This window comes from Hypomesus nipponensis, chromosome 24 (genome assembly GCF_054491055.1).
Source record: "Hypomesus nipponensis isolate SF chromosome 24, ASM5449105v1, whole genome shotgun sequence".
NCBI lineage: Eukaryota > Metazoa > Chordata > Actinopteri > Osmeriformes > Osmeridae > Hypomesus > Hypomesus nipponensis.
This window is the reverse complement of record NC_140384.1, coordinates 3,349,438-3,364,872: the sequence shown is the minus strand read 5'-3', so window position 1 is coordinate 3,364,872 and position 15,435 is coordinate 3,349,438. Positions and strand designations below refer to the sequence as shown.

At 41.4% G+C, this 15,435-nt stretch overlaps 2 protein-coding genes across 2 annotated transcripts; one reads left to right on the top strand and one right to left on the bottom strand.

Moving 5' to 3' along the window:
- The first annotated feature begins 699 nt into the window (after positions 1-699).
- On the top strand, positions 700-5,632 carry LOC146232730 (ras-related protein Rab-14-like). The gene is made up of 8 exons (XM_084690134.1): positions 700-997; positions 1,618-1,676; positions 1,848-1,901; positions 1,986-2,163; positions 2,689-2,755; positions 2,953-3,040; positions 3,844-3,874; positions 4,033-5,632. The coding sequence occupies exons 2-8, from the start codon at positions 1,625-1,627 to the stop codon at positions 4,208-4,210; spliced, it is 648 nt and encodes a 215-aa protein (XP_084546260.1). The 5' UTR covers positions 700-997; positions 1,618-1,624; the 3' UTR covers positions 4,211-5,632.
- Positions 5,633-7,266: 1,634 nt separating this feature from the next.
- Positions 7,267-14,818, bottom strand: ak8 (adenylate kinase 8). Its single transcript, XM_084690133.1, has 14 exons — positions 14,710-14,818; positions 14,285-14,387; positions 14,041-14,125; positions 12,600-12,649; positions 12,305-12,415; positions 12,011-12,079; positions 11,754-11,835; positions 11,565-11,636; positions 11,276-11,476; positions 10,502-10,633; positions 10,235-10,324; positions 9,755-9,896; positions 9,021-9,101; positions 7,267-8,619 (listed from the first exon to the last, which is right to left on the bottom strand). Exons 2-14 carry the CDS (start codon positions 14,366-14,368, stop codon positions 8,361-8,363), a joined length of 1,458 nt encoding a protein of 485 aa, XP_084546259.1. The 5' UTR covers positions 14,369-14,387; positions 14,710-14,818; the 3' UTR covers positions 7,267-8,360.
- Positions 14,819-15,435: the final 617 nt, after the last annotated feature.

Here is a 15,435-nt window from a genome sequence, read left to right as displayed (position 1 = left end):
ATTAATGTTGTTACTGAAAAGCATCAGCAATGGACAAACACAGAAGTACAGTGGAGTAGAACTGAGGCCTGTTCCATAAAGTGAGTTTACCCAAAAAGCCAGGTTTGTCAGAAGTCTGACTCATTTTCAGTTAATTTGGTTCCATAAAGCCAGTTCAACTTAATTTAAGCTCATATACTATTACTATGTATAGTAATAGTATATGAAAACATAAACATACTATAATATTTAACACGTTTTTTAAAATATATATACATGTACGTATAATCACTTAATAGCAACACTTGCTGTGTGTTGCTTAAGTCAGGAAGGAAAGCTGTCAATTGCTTAAATTAATACACTTATCAATATCACTGGCCCACCATAAAGGTACAAATAGATCTAACTATAATTACAATGATGTACTCTATTAAATTAATGTGACGAAATATTAGGATGGCACACCAAAATCAAAAGCCATAATTCCAGAAATGATATGCTATACAGGCTAGCTAACTGTCGATATGAGAGTTAAGGATTTTCTTACTAATAGCCTATGCTTTGGTTTCTTATTTTACAATTAATGTTACTAATTATCTGTTGTGCATATACAAATACCGGTTGAGTTAGGCTAACATTTGAGAAATTGAAAAAAAAAGTGGACTGACTCGGCGGCGCAAAAGCGTACACTATTGGTTGATATTTTCAATTAAACAATCTGGTTCAGGTGATTTGCCTGAGAAGACTATTTAAATAAACGTTTGTAAAAATGTATCATCAAACCGGTTGCCAACAGATGGTACTAAACTATATAATTATTATTATTATTTAATCGATCAACAACAACACAAAAAATGCGTTCAGCCCAAAAGGTTTGTCAGAATTGTAGTATGAAACTCACCTGACTCAGGCTAACACGGGCTTGATGACATAAACCACGGAGGGCTATGCAGATTTCTCTCAATCTGAACCACAACGAAGTCAAATTACATGGTTAGACAGATAGGAACATCACAAGGTAAAGCAAATATAGAGTTGTCTGATACTTGATTTTGAACAGAAGAATGATAGCACCGTGTTCGATGTTTCTAGAAATTTATAACAAGCAAAAATCAGTGGCCTATCCGGCAACCCACCACTAGCTACTGTGTACATCTAGCTAGTAGATTTGATCTACGCCATGCTAGTTAGCATAGCTGCCTGTTAGCGTCAGAAAAGAGACGGGAGAAAAACATATCAACCAAATTAATGATCGATCTATCATTCGCTTTAGAACATTTGACCTGTTAGCTAGTTAAGCACCCTAGCTTCATACGTTAGGATATTAGCCTAGCAGCAAGCTGTCAAAGAAGAGTGGAGCTAGCATATATAATGAAACGCGAACGTTTACAGCTAGAGCGATCGCATGTAATATAGTAGCTAGCTAGTGCTATGATTGTCAACACAATCACTTTCAAGCTAACAAGATTAGTGCCAAAAAGATTTCAGTATACGTTAAGATAGTTTGCTAAGTCCAGCAAGTCTGTTTAGTTTATGTAGCGTTAGGCTACTATAGTAGTTTAGATTGCGGCCTGTGTGATTAGGTGGTTACTTTATACTGTACTGTACTATTCTACTATTGCCTTTTAATATTTTCAGGGATAAAATGACGACCGCTCCATATAACTATTCCTACATTTTCAAATACATCATCATTGGTAAGCAGTTAATCTAGCCATGCCCGTTAGATCTGTCGATTTAAACATATATTGTTTACTGTGCTTAGTTACATTCAACTCGATCTACTTTGTGCTGTATATTCAGACCCAGCCGTAGGTCCACTCATCTACGCTGGTATAAAAATATTGTGATTCTCTCCATTGTTCTAGGTGACATGGGCGTTGGGAAGTCCTGTCTGCTTCATCAATTTACTGAAAAGAAATGTAAGGCAGAACTATAGCCAGTAGTTTTTGCTGTCAGAGATAGATGACAAATTGTAGATGATTGACCTATTTGAGTGTATTCAGTCATGGCAGACTGCCCCCATACCATTGGAGTGGAGTTTGGTACTCGCATCATTGAGGTGAGTGGCCAGAAGATTAAGCTGCAGATCTGGGACACGGCTGGCCAGGAGCGCTTCAGAGCAGTCACACGTAGCTACTACAGGGGTGCAGCCGGGGCCCTCATGGTCTATGACATCACTAGGTACAGCACGCACGCACACACACACCAGCGTTGCCAGATGTGCATTCATTGTTGTATTGTTATGGCACAAGTGCCATAATGTATGTTAAAAGGGACCCAAATTTTTCTGGACTGCAAAAAGCTGTCTCAGGCAGTGACAGGAAAACTTTGTGTCATCGTTGTTGTAATGTAAGGTGGCTAAGATCACCATGAACAATTATGGAGTTGCACACAGTAGCCTATTTGAAGATTACATTATGGTCGACTGTTTGGAACTTGAACTGATAATGTATGCATGTTTTCCATGTAGATGCTGAACATGCTACAACTTTTGTTATAGTAGAGTGGTGTCTAAAAGTCAATCGCCTCAGTATGTGCTTATTGAAATTACAGTTACACTTATTTGTTCTTTTGATTATGACTCGTCTACAGAAGATTTTATTACGATACTGTAACTTTACCCATCTGGCAACGCTGAGACAAACAAAAATAGTCTAAAGACAAATTGGTTTTCTATAAACTTTTCCTCCCTTTGTGTGTCATTAGGAGAAGCACTTACAACCACCTGAGCAGCTGGCTAACAGATGCTAGGAACCTTACCAACCCCAACACTGTGAGTTAGTTGTACACATTGAACCTCAATAACCCTAACAGTGAGTAATCAAAAGCTGACCAACTACAAAAGATTAGTCTATAAGCTTGGAACCTGACTCACTCAAAAAACTCCTATTAACTATCAGCAATTCCTTGCTAAACTAAGACTGACTTAATCTATCGCTATTTTGACTTGCGTTGCTATGACTTTCTCAGGTCATAATTCTCATTGGAAACAAAGGAGACCTGGAGGCCCAAAGGGATGTGACATATGAGGAGGCCAAGCAGTTTGCTGAAGAGAACGGTAATGGAGGGCACAGGTTTACAACAGGAACAAGGAGGGAGGGGTCGGGACAAGAGGTTGACCGATTAATCCTTTTGCTAATCAGTCGGCGCTGAAGGGATGTTTTCCAAACTATTATTGTTAGCAGAACTTGGCTCCAATAGTGACCGATGGCTGCGCATTCCGCCAATTCTCGACTCGAAAAAAGCTAAGGATGGACATATGGGTTTAACCTTTGTGGTCCCAGGGTAAACATTGAAACATGATTTTACAGCAAGTGGCGTTCAAGTCATATCTGTCCTGTTTTCAGTTTCTTTCTTCCCACAACAGTTTTCTCTTGAAAGCAACACTTTCAGTTCCCAGTCTACGACATAGGACAGCCAGACGGGAAGGAAAAGAAACCATTCAACTTTTACCTTACTTACCAATTTGACGTTCTCGCTTCTATTAATTATCCAGCCATTTATGAAATTCAATCTCACTTCAGGATCCTACTTACCATGGGAATATGCTAAAACATTAATGATTTGTAAGAGAGACACTTGTATCAATGTATCCACAGTTCAGTGCTTATTGTAAATTGAACATATTGCAACAATGTAATCCATCAGATCTATTTAATATACTTTCTGTGACTATTCAACTTTTTTTCGTGCTACAAACTATTATATCAACTTCAAAATCCAGTGGCAACCTCCTAGTCAGGACTACCCCAGAACCTTTAATGTTCAGGGGTAATTGTTTGTCATGGAGGAGTCACCCAGTACTGGATGGTAGCATCTGTTCAAGTTGTCTCTCTTTCTGATACCCATTTATGTTGGCAGGTCTCCTCTTCCTGGAGGCCAGTGCAAAAACGTAAGTGAAAGCAGAGACACTAAAAGTGTTTTAAGGTGACTTGTGTAGTGCTTGACTTGGATGCATAGACTTGTTTGAACTCATCCAGCATCTTATGCCTGACTTGTATTGAGCGGGTATGTTCATTACACTTCTCAAATTGGAGGTTTGTATTCCAGGGGGGAAAATGTGGAGGATGCATTCCTGGAGGCCTCTAAGAAAATCTATCAGAACATCCAGGATGGGAGTCTGGACCTGAATGCAGCCGAGTCTGGGGTCCAGCACAAGCCCTCCGCCCCCCAGGGCGGACGCCTCACTAGTGAGCCCCAGCCTCCAAAGGAGGGCTGTGGCTGCTAATGACCTCCACCCTCAGCACCACCACAAGACCTCTCCCACCTCATGAAGCTCTGAGACAAGTTGGCTCTGCTCATCTCCTGCCTTTCTCCCACTACTTTTTGTGTTTGTTTCTCCATATCTGTATTTTCCTCCCAATATCCTTTCCATTTTTTTCTTGTGGGGACATGCATCTGCTCTCTTGGGGGATAGGGAGCCATAGTTGCGATTATGTACCCAACATATCACGTGATATTTTAACTATTATTGCAGCAATTGAAATGATTAAATGCAGATTACATAGAAATGCAAAGAGAAAGTATTTCAGAAAATAGACTGATATCAAAGATAATGGGTGTATGATTCGTGGTATTTGTATTGATTATTGTTAAATATATTAACCACTACAGAAGGCTTCTATTTTGGTATATGTTGATGTACGTTTTTGTTCTACTAAATAATTGTAACCAAAATATTATTATTTTTAAACTTTTTTTTGTAAAAAAGATTCAGTGATAAGTTGTAAATAGAAGGGGTAAAGAACAAGGGGGGTTATTGGTGCCTGTGCATGCAACTAGCATGCAAAACTGGAAATGTAGGTTCTCTATTTAGCCTTACTCCTTTTAACTTATGCAAAGTATGGTTCAAGACACCAAGTCATCTGTATATTGAACATGCTTTATTATGACAATTCTTAAATTCAGAGCCACAACTCACAATTCATAAAATGCCCTCTGCCTTATTAAGGTAGAACTGGTATCTTTCATCTTTCTCTGCGGCGTACGAGAATGTTTGGCCCTCAGCTTTGATTCTCATCATATACTACTACCTTTTAGCGTGATTCTTCCAACCAAATTATCAACAATGCCCAAATCATCTGTTCATGAAGTAGGCATTGTCTCAAAAATATCTGGAAACACTTGGATTACATTCTGGATGGAATTACGGCTTTTGCGTATACACTACCTTTCATGTTTTAATCCAAGGCCGTAATTTACATGTGAAGGGAGTTGCTGTAGTTTCTCAATCATGACTGATTTGTGAATATGTTCTGGCCTGAGGAGTAGTAAAAATTCACAATGTACAATCATGATGACAAGTTTTTGTTGTGACATTGTTTATATATTATTGTGAATAGCACTGACAATTTACTCCTTGTATAAAAGCAGTTGCTCAGACTGAATGACCATGACACCATTTACGAATGCTTAATGTTGGTTATGTCAACGGTGTACATATGTCTGTAACAACAAAACAGGTTTTATTAACACCGTAATATATAGTTTTTGTTGCTCTCATATACAGTATTTGTGTATATATGGACCACCAAGTCACTGGGACTGTAAACATTATTTAGTGACTGTAAAGCAGTTTAGAGTGTATTTGTAAATAAAGCATAAAGTTGTGATTCTTGACAAATGAAATGGACTAGCAACTGGAAAAATATTGAGTGTAAGTTATTATTTACACTATTACTTGTGGAGGTACAGTATTTGAAAGCAGTATGAATATAGCAAAACATTATGCAAAGTGTAGAATAATTTTTCTAAGCAAACAGACTGGTTGCATCTTCAATTTGAGGTAAGGAAGAAATTGAAATTATATTCACTGGAAGATTTTGTTTTGTAAAAAGTTAAAGCCAGTTGGACTTGTAAACCAATAGGACTGAGAAGGGGTCTGAGACTAGTGTTGAGGATAAAGGAGGTCATAGTTCAAGCTCCTTATGGTCCACTCGTTTGCAAATGCTTGCTGAATCCATAACTGGATGCACTGCTCTGCCTGATGATGGTAGCCGTGTTTGTTTTTAAAGATGTTCCTGACCCATAAGATATAATGTGCATCTAACTTTAATTCCAGCAATATCTGTGAGTCCCAATAATCTAGAGAACTGGGAATTGTATGAAGTTGCATGTCAATTGTCTTGATTAGGACCCAAAGATGTACAGTGCCATGATTTTGGTAAAACCAACAATCCCAATAATTGAGTTTCTTATCTAAAATTCTACTGTTGGCTGTTGGGTTTATAATGTTTGGAAAGATAACTTTCATTTTCACACTGCCCCAACAAATGACAACAGGCATATCACACCAAGCCAACACAACCCAACTACTGTTGGGTGTTGCTATTTTTTGGGCAGTGTGAGCTTAAGAGATAGAGACTGGAGAAGTTAGAGAGGATGGGATCCAGGAAGGGTGTGATGTCGCTTGGTGGGCCACGATGAGTCGTTCTATTTCAGTCCTCAAATGTCTCGAAGGAGGCAAGATGGTCCCCAGGCCCACCTCTGTCGTAGGTGAAGGGTGATGTAGGAGGGGAGAAGGAGTATTGGATGCCAGACACCTTCTCCTCACAGTGGGCCCTAAAATCATCAACAGTGAGTGATGAAGAGGAGGGCGACTTATAAGGAGTGCGAGAGAGAAGAGGTTTGGTGGGTTAGAGATGCAGGCGAGACTTGTTCAATGCTGTTGCTGCCATGAATGCAATCAGCAGGGAATGGTTGAAGGCCAGATACGTAGTCAGAGGATCTAGACTTCCTGTCCAGAGTGCAGCTCTGTCTAAGTGAAGAGAGGGACTTCAATCAGTGACATGACTAGGTGACTGTTGTACTGGTTTAGAGATAAGAGGGCGGAGAATCTTGAGAGATTGGGAAAGGCAGTTGAAGGTGGATAGTGGCGTGTACGCAAACATGGTGGAGAAGATGAGAAGGGGGACATAGAGAACAAAGGAAAGAGTGGGAACGAGTGGTGAGATCCAGCCCGTAGTTGATCCCTTGAGGGGTGGAGAGATTGCGAATGACACAAGGAAGTGGTCAGACATAGTGGTCAGACATAGAACCAAGCCCTGTGAGTAGCAGGGAATGGAGAAAGAGTTAAGACAAAGGACTGAAGAAGTGAGATGACACTGTCCATATGGGAGGTCTCAGACATGAGACTGAATTCCCTCCGAACAGTCACAGTGCCATATTGGGATAGCGAGGTGAGGGGTGTATCCCGTTCATAAAGGAAGACGCAGAGAGGACATGAAGGTCAGTAGAGGACAACAATGAAGGTCCCAGTAACGGCCACTCCATGGAATCATAAGGTAGCAGGGAAACCAAGAAGGACCAAGAACTGGAGTCACTGTATCTGGCAAGGACAGTCGAATAATCCTACAACCACTGGGAAATCATTAAATGTATTACCACAAATACAGGGCCTGTGAGATCGAAATATTATTGTTGCAATTTAGAATTATTTTTCGTTCAACGTGTCTGGTTTTGGTAGCTGAGGCGTGGTTACTTTGCGATGTGACATTATTACTATTTCAGTCACATTAGATAAAAGCGATCGGTAAATTAATCGCGGCAGCATGTTTGCTCCCTCAACGAGTATTGTCTGAGGGTTATGTATGTCAATCTTCAGATATAGCCTATATGATTGGATCTGTAGTATGAGGATCATGTAGCAAATGGCGTGAGGTGCTATTGTTTGGTGTTTAATGTGTTTTTTTTGGTCTAAGACTTCTTTATGTATCTAGGTATGAATACATGTAGAACTGTATGTTTGTGCTTAGACGGCTGTGATATAAAAGTGCACCAGCATAAAAGAGCTGCTTGTATTTATTCTCCTGATCGTGCTTTTAAACGTGGCTTTACGACCCGCCCACAAAAGTAATAATTTGTCAAATCGAAAGTAGACTTTCACAGTAGCTTTTGGAGCGTGGTAATTGTTTTTAAAGTCAAATAGCATCTTCATATCATATGTTAACTATGGGAAAATACGTATAAAAAGGACATCAATATGATCACTGACAAAGATGTCAAAGAACTTTTACTATTAATTTCTAATCCAAGGGTCCTACATCAATGGTAAAAGATGTTATCATGACATTTATACAGCTGACTTGACAAAGTAGGGACTAGCAACCCCTGCAGACTGCCTTTGGAAATATCTAAAAGGAATATTTGTCATATTAGCTTCTAATAATAATATTAATAACTACTTTTTTGTTGACGTATTGCTTGAGTTGACCGGCTACTGTAAATTACTGACAACCACAACAACATTTAAACCTCATATATGGAAGTTGTGGTACATCAGAAACAAGGAGTAGGTAAGGCTAGGGGGAGCAGGTGTCAATCTCCTTCTTAGACAGGCAGAAGCTAAACCCCTCCCAGACCACAGGCATTCATTCTCCTCAGTCTTCCCCCTGACCATGCACTGCCGCGATGTTGGGAAGCCGTCCCACCAAGCGGCTTTCCAGGGACTCAAACACGGTTTGTGGGTCCTGATCGGCGTTGATGTGGATGGCTTCAGGGTAGAGGCTCTGCAGGGCCGGGACGTTGGCCCAGTACTCCCTCAAGCGCTGCAGCAGCTGGGCCTTACTGTCCAAGGGGTTGGCCTGCAGGCGGGCCTGGACCTTTGGGGTAGGAGCTGGCTTGTACATTGTGTGATACCTGGCAGGAGAATGGGCCATTGATGGAAATGTATTAGTACTGCAGACTTGTACAGAGATCAGGGGGACAGGCTATAGACAGACATAGATGATTAAGGCAGGACTGGTGCAGCTGAAGGTTTCCCTTCTATGTGCACTTTCGTATTAAACCACTGGTTACACTTTCATTCAGATGTTACTCATTTCATTTGAGGGATCTGGCATTGCAGCAAGATGTGAGACGTTGCATGACGAAAATGAATTGGTGGGGAAAAAGAACCCATCGCGCAACATATCGCAACACGTTGCGTCATGTCGCTGCAACGCAATGTTCAAGTGAAATGATGACAACCTTGTGCCTGATCTTTGAAAACAGGTCTCGGTGGAACAGCAACCATGGACCAACATCACAAGCAAACTGACCTCTCACCGCTGACTGGGTCGATGGACCTAAGGCTCACCCTCTCCAGGGCCACATCCTCTGTCATCTCCAGGAAGAAAACTCTACAGGAAGAGAGGAGGACATCATTGTTATTGTGGACTTTTCTAAAATCAGACAGTTTCAGTTTGCAGAGTGGCAAAAAGGGTTTACTACTAAAACTCTCTGTTGTCATCTATGGTGACTTGAACTTGAACATAAGTCCCCAAGACCTCTTCTCCTCCCTTCCTTGTCCCCTTTTTCCAAACAGCTAAGACTATCGTGGATGCCCGGGCCCTGGGTCATCTGTACCCTTTCTCTTCTAGTTTGTTGTGGTGGACAGAGGATATACACAGCAGCCCCTCCCTTCTTGGATCCAGTAGCTTGGAACCTAACTTTCTCCTGCTCAAACCTCAAAGTACTGAAAACTGAGTATGTGCTGTAGTGTCCTGTTCTGATAGGACAAGAGGCAAGGGAAACATAATTTAAATGACATCTCCTACACCTCTTCTCTAATCTTTAATGATTCTGTGTATCTAACCCAGGAGATCAGCCATCTATAACCAATATTAGTATTCATCAATCCACAACCTCCTCCACCTTTCCCTCCCTCCTCTACACATACACACATATACCTTTTCCATCCCTCCATGCTCCCTCGCCCCCTTTCACCCATCCTATCACCTCCCTCCACACCCGTTTCACTCATTCTCCCGATCTCACACTCCCCACTGCTCACCTGCTGGGAATAAAGTTGGACTCTTGCAGCTTCTCTGCCTGCTCCAGGTCTTTGGGGAAGCCGTGGAGGACCCAACCCCGCAGAGTGCAATCCAGCCTGCTCAGACGCTCTGTCATGACCTGCAGAACCATGCTGTCTGGGACTGGAGACATATACGAGAATAGGGAGTGAGGATTCGTTTTGCAGTGTGTTAACCTTTATGTTAAAACCACGGTTTCTCATGCTATAGATGTTTCCAATTTGTTCTATGGACAGTTTGTGGACGGTACGGTACGCTACAGGAATTGCCCCCCACTCATGATGTTATTAGAGTCAAGAGACCTTGTCCTTAACCAGTCTCAGCTCCTCCAGTACCTGCCCTCCTGTTCTCCAGCTCAAGGCGTAACCTCCTTCTATATTATTTTAGCTCAGCTGCATTCCTCCCTTGACCCTCGTCCAGCCGCTGACCTGAGCCATAATCCTAAACCTGCTGTATGGTACCTCTTTGTCCAGCCTCCAGGTAGGGCTTGATCAGCTCTCCCATGTTGGTCTCATCAGCTGACACAGCCTTCAGCAGCTCCCCACAGCACACTATACAAACCAGAAGGGACAGGGTTCGAATATACAGCACGACTGGGACACACAACGATGAACCACAATCGACCAGCAGGAACACACAGGGGAAAGAACCAACAGCCCCAGCACACTACAGCAAGCAGTGACCAAACTACAGGTACCGCATCTACAAATTTTGGATCTGAAACTCACGGTTGACAATGTTGTATTTCTGGGAGATCAGTTTTGCCTGCAGGCTTTTTCCTGAGCCTGGAGGTCCAAATAGCAAGATCCTGGGTGTGTGGGGGGCCACGGAGCGGTGTCTGGATAACACGTACATTAACACTGGGAAATGAAATACAACAGACTTTCACACCCATTATGCGACAGCAGATATATCCGGACAATAGTTATATGTCCTCTCTGCAGGGGCAATTCTAGGATCAGACCTTTAGGGGTGCTCAGCCCCCAATGAGAATGTGACATGAATACAGTGCCTTGGAAAATTGTTAAACCCCCTTGCTAATAAATCCATAATTTACTAGATAACAATTAATACATTTATTTATTATACAAAATATTGAATGAATGAAACTAAGGATGTCCCTTCATGAACTACCAGCATCAAATGATAATAAACCATAATCATTTTGATTATTTAATATTATTATTTTTAGGGGTGCTGAGATGAAATTTAGAGGCTTGAGCACCACGCCACTGCCTCTGTGTGTGTGTGTGTGTGTGTGTGCGCACAGGCTGTCTCGGTTGGCACCATCTGTCGCTTTTTGAGCAAAAGTGGCCTGGAAGAAGGCCAAGGAGGACTCTGTTAAAAGCATCTGTTAAATGAATACATAACGTATATACATAATTGTATCCAAGGCATCACGACCGGCTCTGTGCCGAACATAGACTGGGGCCATCAACTTTTCATGTCTGGCTTCTTTTTTATTGTGTCTTCAGACAAAGACTAAGGACCTAACCTCTTACCCTGGTCAAAGACGTCAGTGTGAGGCTGGTCGGCATCAATGGTCTTGAGGCAGTTGTGGTAAATCCTGGCGAGGGAGTGAGCCTCGCTATGGTACTGCCTCAGCTGACTCCCACACTGCTCTGTCAAGATAGTTTGGTCAGGCACCAGACGCCCTGCCACCTCCTCGTCCTCTGGCCAAATGAATGTCACATGGTACACATCTGTAAAGGAAAGAAGTCCCATTGGCTAAGACCCAAGGCAATCTCTGTAGCTTGCTGGTCTTTTAAATGTCAGTTTTGGCCATGTTACCTCCAGTGACAGGGTCAATCCTTTTGCCATGGCTCCTCTCCATCAGCACTGAATCCGGGGCCTTCAGCATCACTAACAGAGAAGACACATACACAAATGTGGACGAACAACCTCAAAGCTTTAATTCTACACCCAGATTTCAGATCACCACTAGGTGGCAGTGCAGCAGGCATAGTATGAGGCCCTTACCGACATGATCTGGGAAAATGCCAGCTTTCTGAAGGGATAAAGCCTCCTGATGAGTGCGAGGGATCCCCTCCATTATCCAGCCCTGCATAAACACACACATTTTATTTTTTCAACATTGCTATTTTACTTAACATTGTCAATTGACAAAGGACATCCAGCATTTAAAGTAGTACCACATGTCTGTTTGTGTACCAGATAGGTCAGTGTATGTTTGTATTAATGTGTGTAAGGAATGGGTTTGGAGAGAGGGGCCTTACCCGTCTCACACAGTCAATCTTTGACAGCCGCTGCTGAATCAGCTTAATCCACAGGTCAGTTGGAATCTCCTGTCAACAACAACAACAGTCAAATAAACATAAATGTACAGAAAATAAGCTCTTTTACTCAACGTTGTCTGTGCTTCCGTTTTACAAGAATTTGCTGTCGGGTTCTCATGTTCTATGGGTATTGAAAGGACACAGTCCAACTTGCAATCAACTGTCTCCATGCCTCAAAAGATGTACTTAACGACACATGAACTTGTGTGTGTGTGTGCACGTGTTGGGCCGTACCTGCTGTTTGTCTTTGTACTGCAGCGCTCGCATGGTCTGGTCAGTGTCCTCCATCAGTAGGCTGCTGGTATTGATGTGGATAGCCTGAATGTGTTCACACAGCTTTCTGGCCTAGAAATGTAAACATCAAACAGTCAACACTTTCAACATTGACATTTTCCCTTGAAAATGTATAACATTTTATTGCCAGCGTATAGGCACATTTTACTCTGGTTTATACCAAATTAATTGTACTCATTTTACTCTTTTCAGACCAGCTGAGGATAGCTGTCATTTCAACGATTATCCATCTTACAATAGTTATTTTCCCTGATGCTGGTGGTCCCAACAGCATAACTCTTGGTACTAAGACAGAAGGGAACAAGACAAAAACACACAAAGATACTGAGCACTCATTTTGAGTAATATGTCTGCCTCAATTAACAGGACGCACACATTTTTCCTTTCAAATAAAAGTTTGTTAAAACCATAGTGAACAGGGAATAGATTAATGGGATATGAAAATATTTGTTCGTTTAGACCTAGAGCTAGAGATGTTTCAATCATAACCTCAGCAGAAAAAATTCTGATGGGATTTATTTCTGATTATCCTTTAGCTACAGTGCCACTTAGTGGTGAAAATATTAAATGGCACTTTGAAGAGCGATATTTAAAGATGCTGTAAAGCAAATTCCATGATTTGCTTCTCAGTACATTACATACATGTGAAATTAGTTCCTGAAAGCATGTGCAAAGTGCGAAAACTTCGTCACACTGAAATGTGGAGTTAAACCGTTGAACAGTTCCTCTTCCGTCAGCTCAGGTTTTGTATAGGCGGAGCCAAAACCCGACCCATCTACGTCACAGCGACCTATCTACGTCAGATCACAGTTGGTTGCATTCTGTTACTCAGCTGGTATGATGCAAAGACAAAGTAATTAACACATAAAACACAGGTAGGTCTGTTCTGATATCTGCAATTGATTTAGTTAGTGTTGCTGTTGTTGCTAAATTCAATAAATTCGAGGGGGCGGAGCTTCAGCTCCTTCAGGCGACACGCCCCCCCAGTCTCAAGCAGAGAAGACTGATGATTTTCTCACGATTTCAAAGCCTAATTTAACATACTTGTCAGTGTTTTTTTTCCATTCGAATTTGGATGGGTACTTAACAACACATTCTTCTGTGGTGGGATGAAATAAAACTCATTTTCGATTCCACTTTACAGCATCTTTAAAGGGTCAACAAAAACTATATTTTTCCTCATATCTGTTTTCCTATTCCTTTAATCTAGACTGCTTTGGGGTGAGTTGCTGATTTTTAAAGATATCCACCATAAAGATGTAGGCTATGCCTTCTCTCGAATATAATCAAACTAGATTAGGTAGAATTGTGGTGCTCAAAAAAGATTTATTTTGTTTACTGTCAAACCTTTAGATTTATTGGTAGCTATCAGGATGTAAAGTTTATTTTAGCAAATGACAAAAAGTGCTTCTCAACATTACCCACCCTGTCTTTAAAATAATCCACAGACCTTTTTAGGCAAGTGACAAAGTATATTAGAGAAAAGGCAGACATACTACACCATCTCCAAAACTTGGCAATCCCCACCCATTTGTTTTTATACAAATAATAAATATTCGAAATATATCTATATAATAGATGGATCAATAGCACTCCAAGTCAGAGCAATAATATGTATTTTTGATTTTGGAATACATTGTCCGTTTAATGTACAACAATAGCCTACAGGTTCTTACCCTGGACACTACCCCTCTTGAGAAGACCAATCAGGTGCTGAATGGGATCGTCAGGCTTGTCCACCATCAAGTTTTTAAGAAGTATCTACATACAAACCCACAATAACATAGTAAATTACTTTGACACCAGTGTGCGAATTACGGGGGTTTGGGGTGACACCATAGCTTAAGGCGGGCCATGGTGTTGCATGGAAGTAAATATCAGCTCATTTCTGTATTATTTCATAACTTAACAGTACTGTACCTGGACCAAATCAAATATTTCATGCTTTTCGGCATAAATGGCCATTTGAGGTGGGATTCTTAGCGGTTTTGCAGTTGCATCCATGAGGACGTTGACTTGAAATCTATGAGAGGGAGAAATGGTTTGGGGATCAGTACCTACAACCAGCGAGATTTTAAGTCCATTGACTTTACCCTTCTAGCATTGAAACCTTAAACTGGTAGTATATTAGCTACAGTAGTCTAGCTAGTCTTGTACTGACAGCTAGGCTCTAACTGTAGGTTAAGTTAGTTCAGTATCTAGCATGGTTTGCAGATATGTGATTAACTTGGGGGTTCATTTACTTCCCAATAGCAAGCAAAAGGTCTACATTTAATATTATGAAAAGACATAGCTACGCGTTTCTAGTTACTTCGGCAGACAGAATATGAGCATTTATGTCTCACCTCTAATGACATAAATTCTGCAAGTCCGTTGCTAACCCTTTACTGAAGGGAACTACAGAACGTTGTCGCAAAAAAAGACTGGGGTGTTTGAGACTAACTCTGTTTGCTGTGTTGCCTAGTGACGGGTCCCATAGATCTATCTAGACCAAGCAACAACGCTCTTTTAATCCTTTGATACACAAGCTATGCAAACCCCTTCTAATGCACAACATGGGTAAAAAATGACCCGTATTCATTTCCTATTATATTTAATGTATGACTGAGTGTTTCTTTGCAATATCATTTGAAACCAATTCATTTTGTAACATTCTAAAGTAAAGATCACTGACTGACAGAGCCCCCTCAAAATAGAAAAACTAATAGAAATGATCAAAAAATGGTTTCATGGGGCCCCAAATTCCTGGTGGCGCCCCTGCACACAAACAGTCCTCTCAAACAAATGTGCATGCACACACACACCTCACTCAATCCAACAGCATGCACACACACACACACACAACCAGTAGAACACACCCCTCCTATGTTTGCCTGGGCGTTTTTCAAGGGGTTTCCATGGGGAAGAAACAGCTGCTTAATGCCCCCTGGGAAGCGTGTGTGTGATTGATTGATTGATTGATTTAGAAGTGTGTGTAGACCATGTGGCAGTTAATGACAGTGTTGTTGTGTTCCAGGGAACCGACTCGGACAGTCACTCTTCATCCACTTCAGAGAGGAGGAGGAGAAAGA

Bases quoted from the DNA above. Each gene is read 5' to 3' on its own strand.
- LOC146232730 (XM_084690134.1), top strand. From the start codon at position 1,625: ATGACGACCGCTCCATATAACTATTCCTACATTTTCAAATACATCATC. The intron at 1,677-1,847 runs GTAAGCAGTTAA...CCATTGTTCTAG, and splicing joins TTTCAAATACATCATCATTG to GTGACATGGGCGTTGGGAAG. The intron at 1,902-1,985 runs GTAAGGCAGAAC...GAGTGTATTCAG, and splicing joins TCAATTTACTGAAAAGAAAT to TCATGGCAGACTGCCCCCAT.
- ak8 (XM_084690133.1), bottom strand. From the start codon at position 14,368: ATGGATGCAACTGCAAAACCGCTAAGAATCCCACCTCAAATGGCCATT. The intron at 12,650-14,040 runs GTAAGAACCTGT...CTTCTGTCTTAG, and splicing joins CAAGAGGGGTAGTGTCCAGG to TACCAAGAGTTATGCTGTTG. The intron at 11,477-11,564 runs GTAACATGGCCA...TTTCCTTTACAG, and splicing joins GATTGACCCTGTCACTGGAG to ATGTGTACCATGTGACATTC.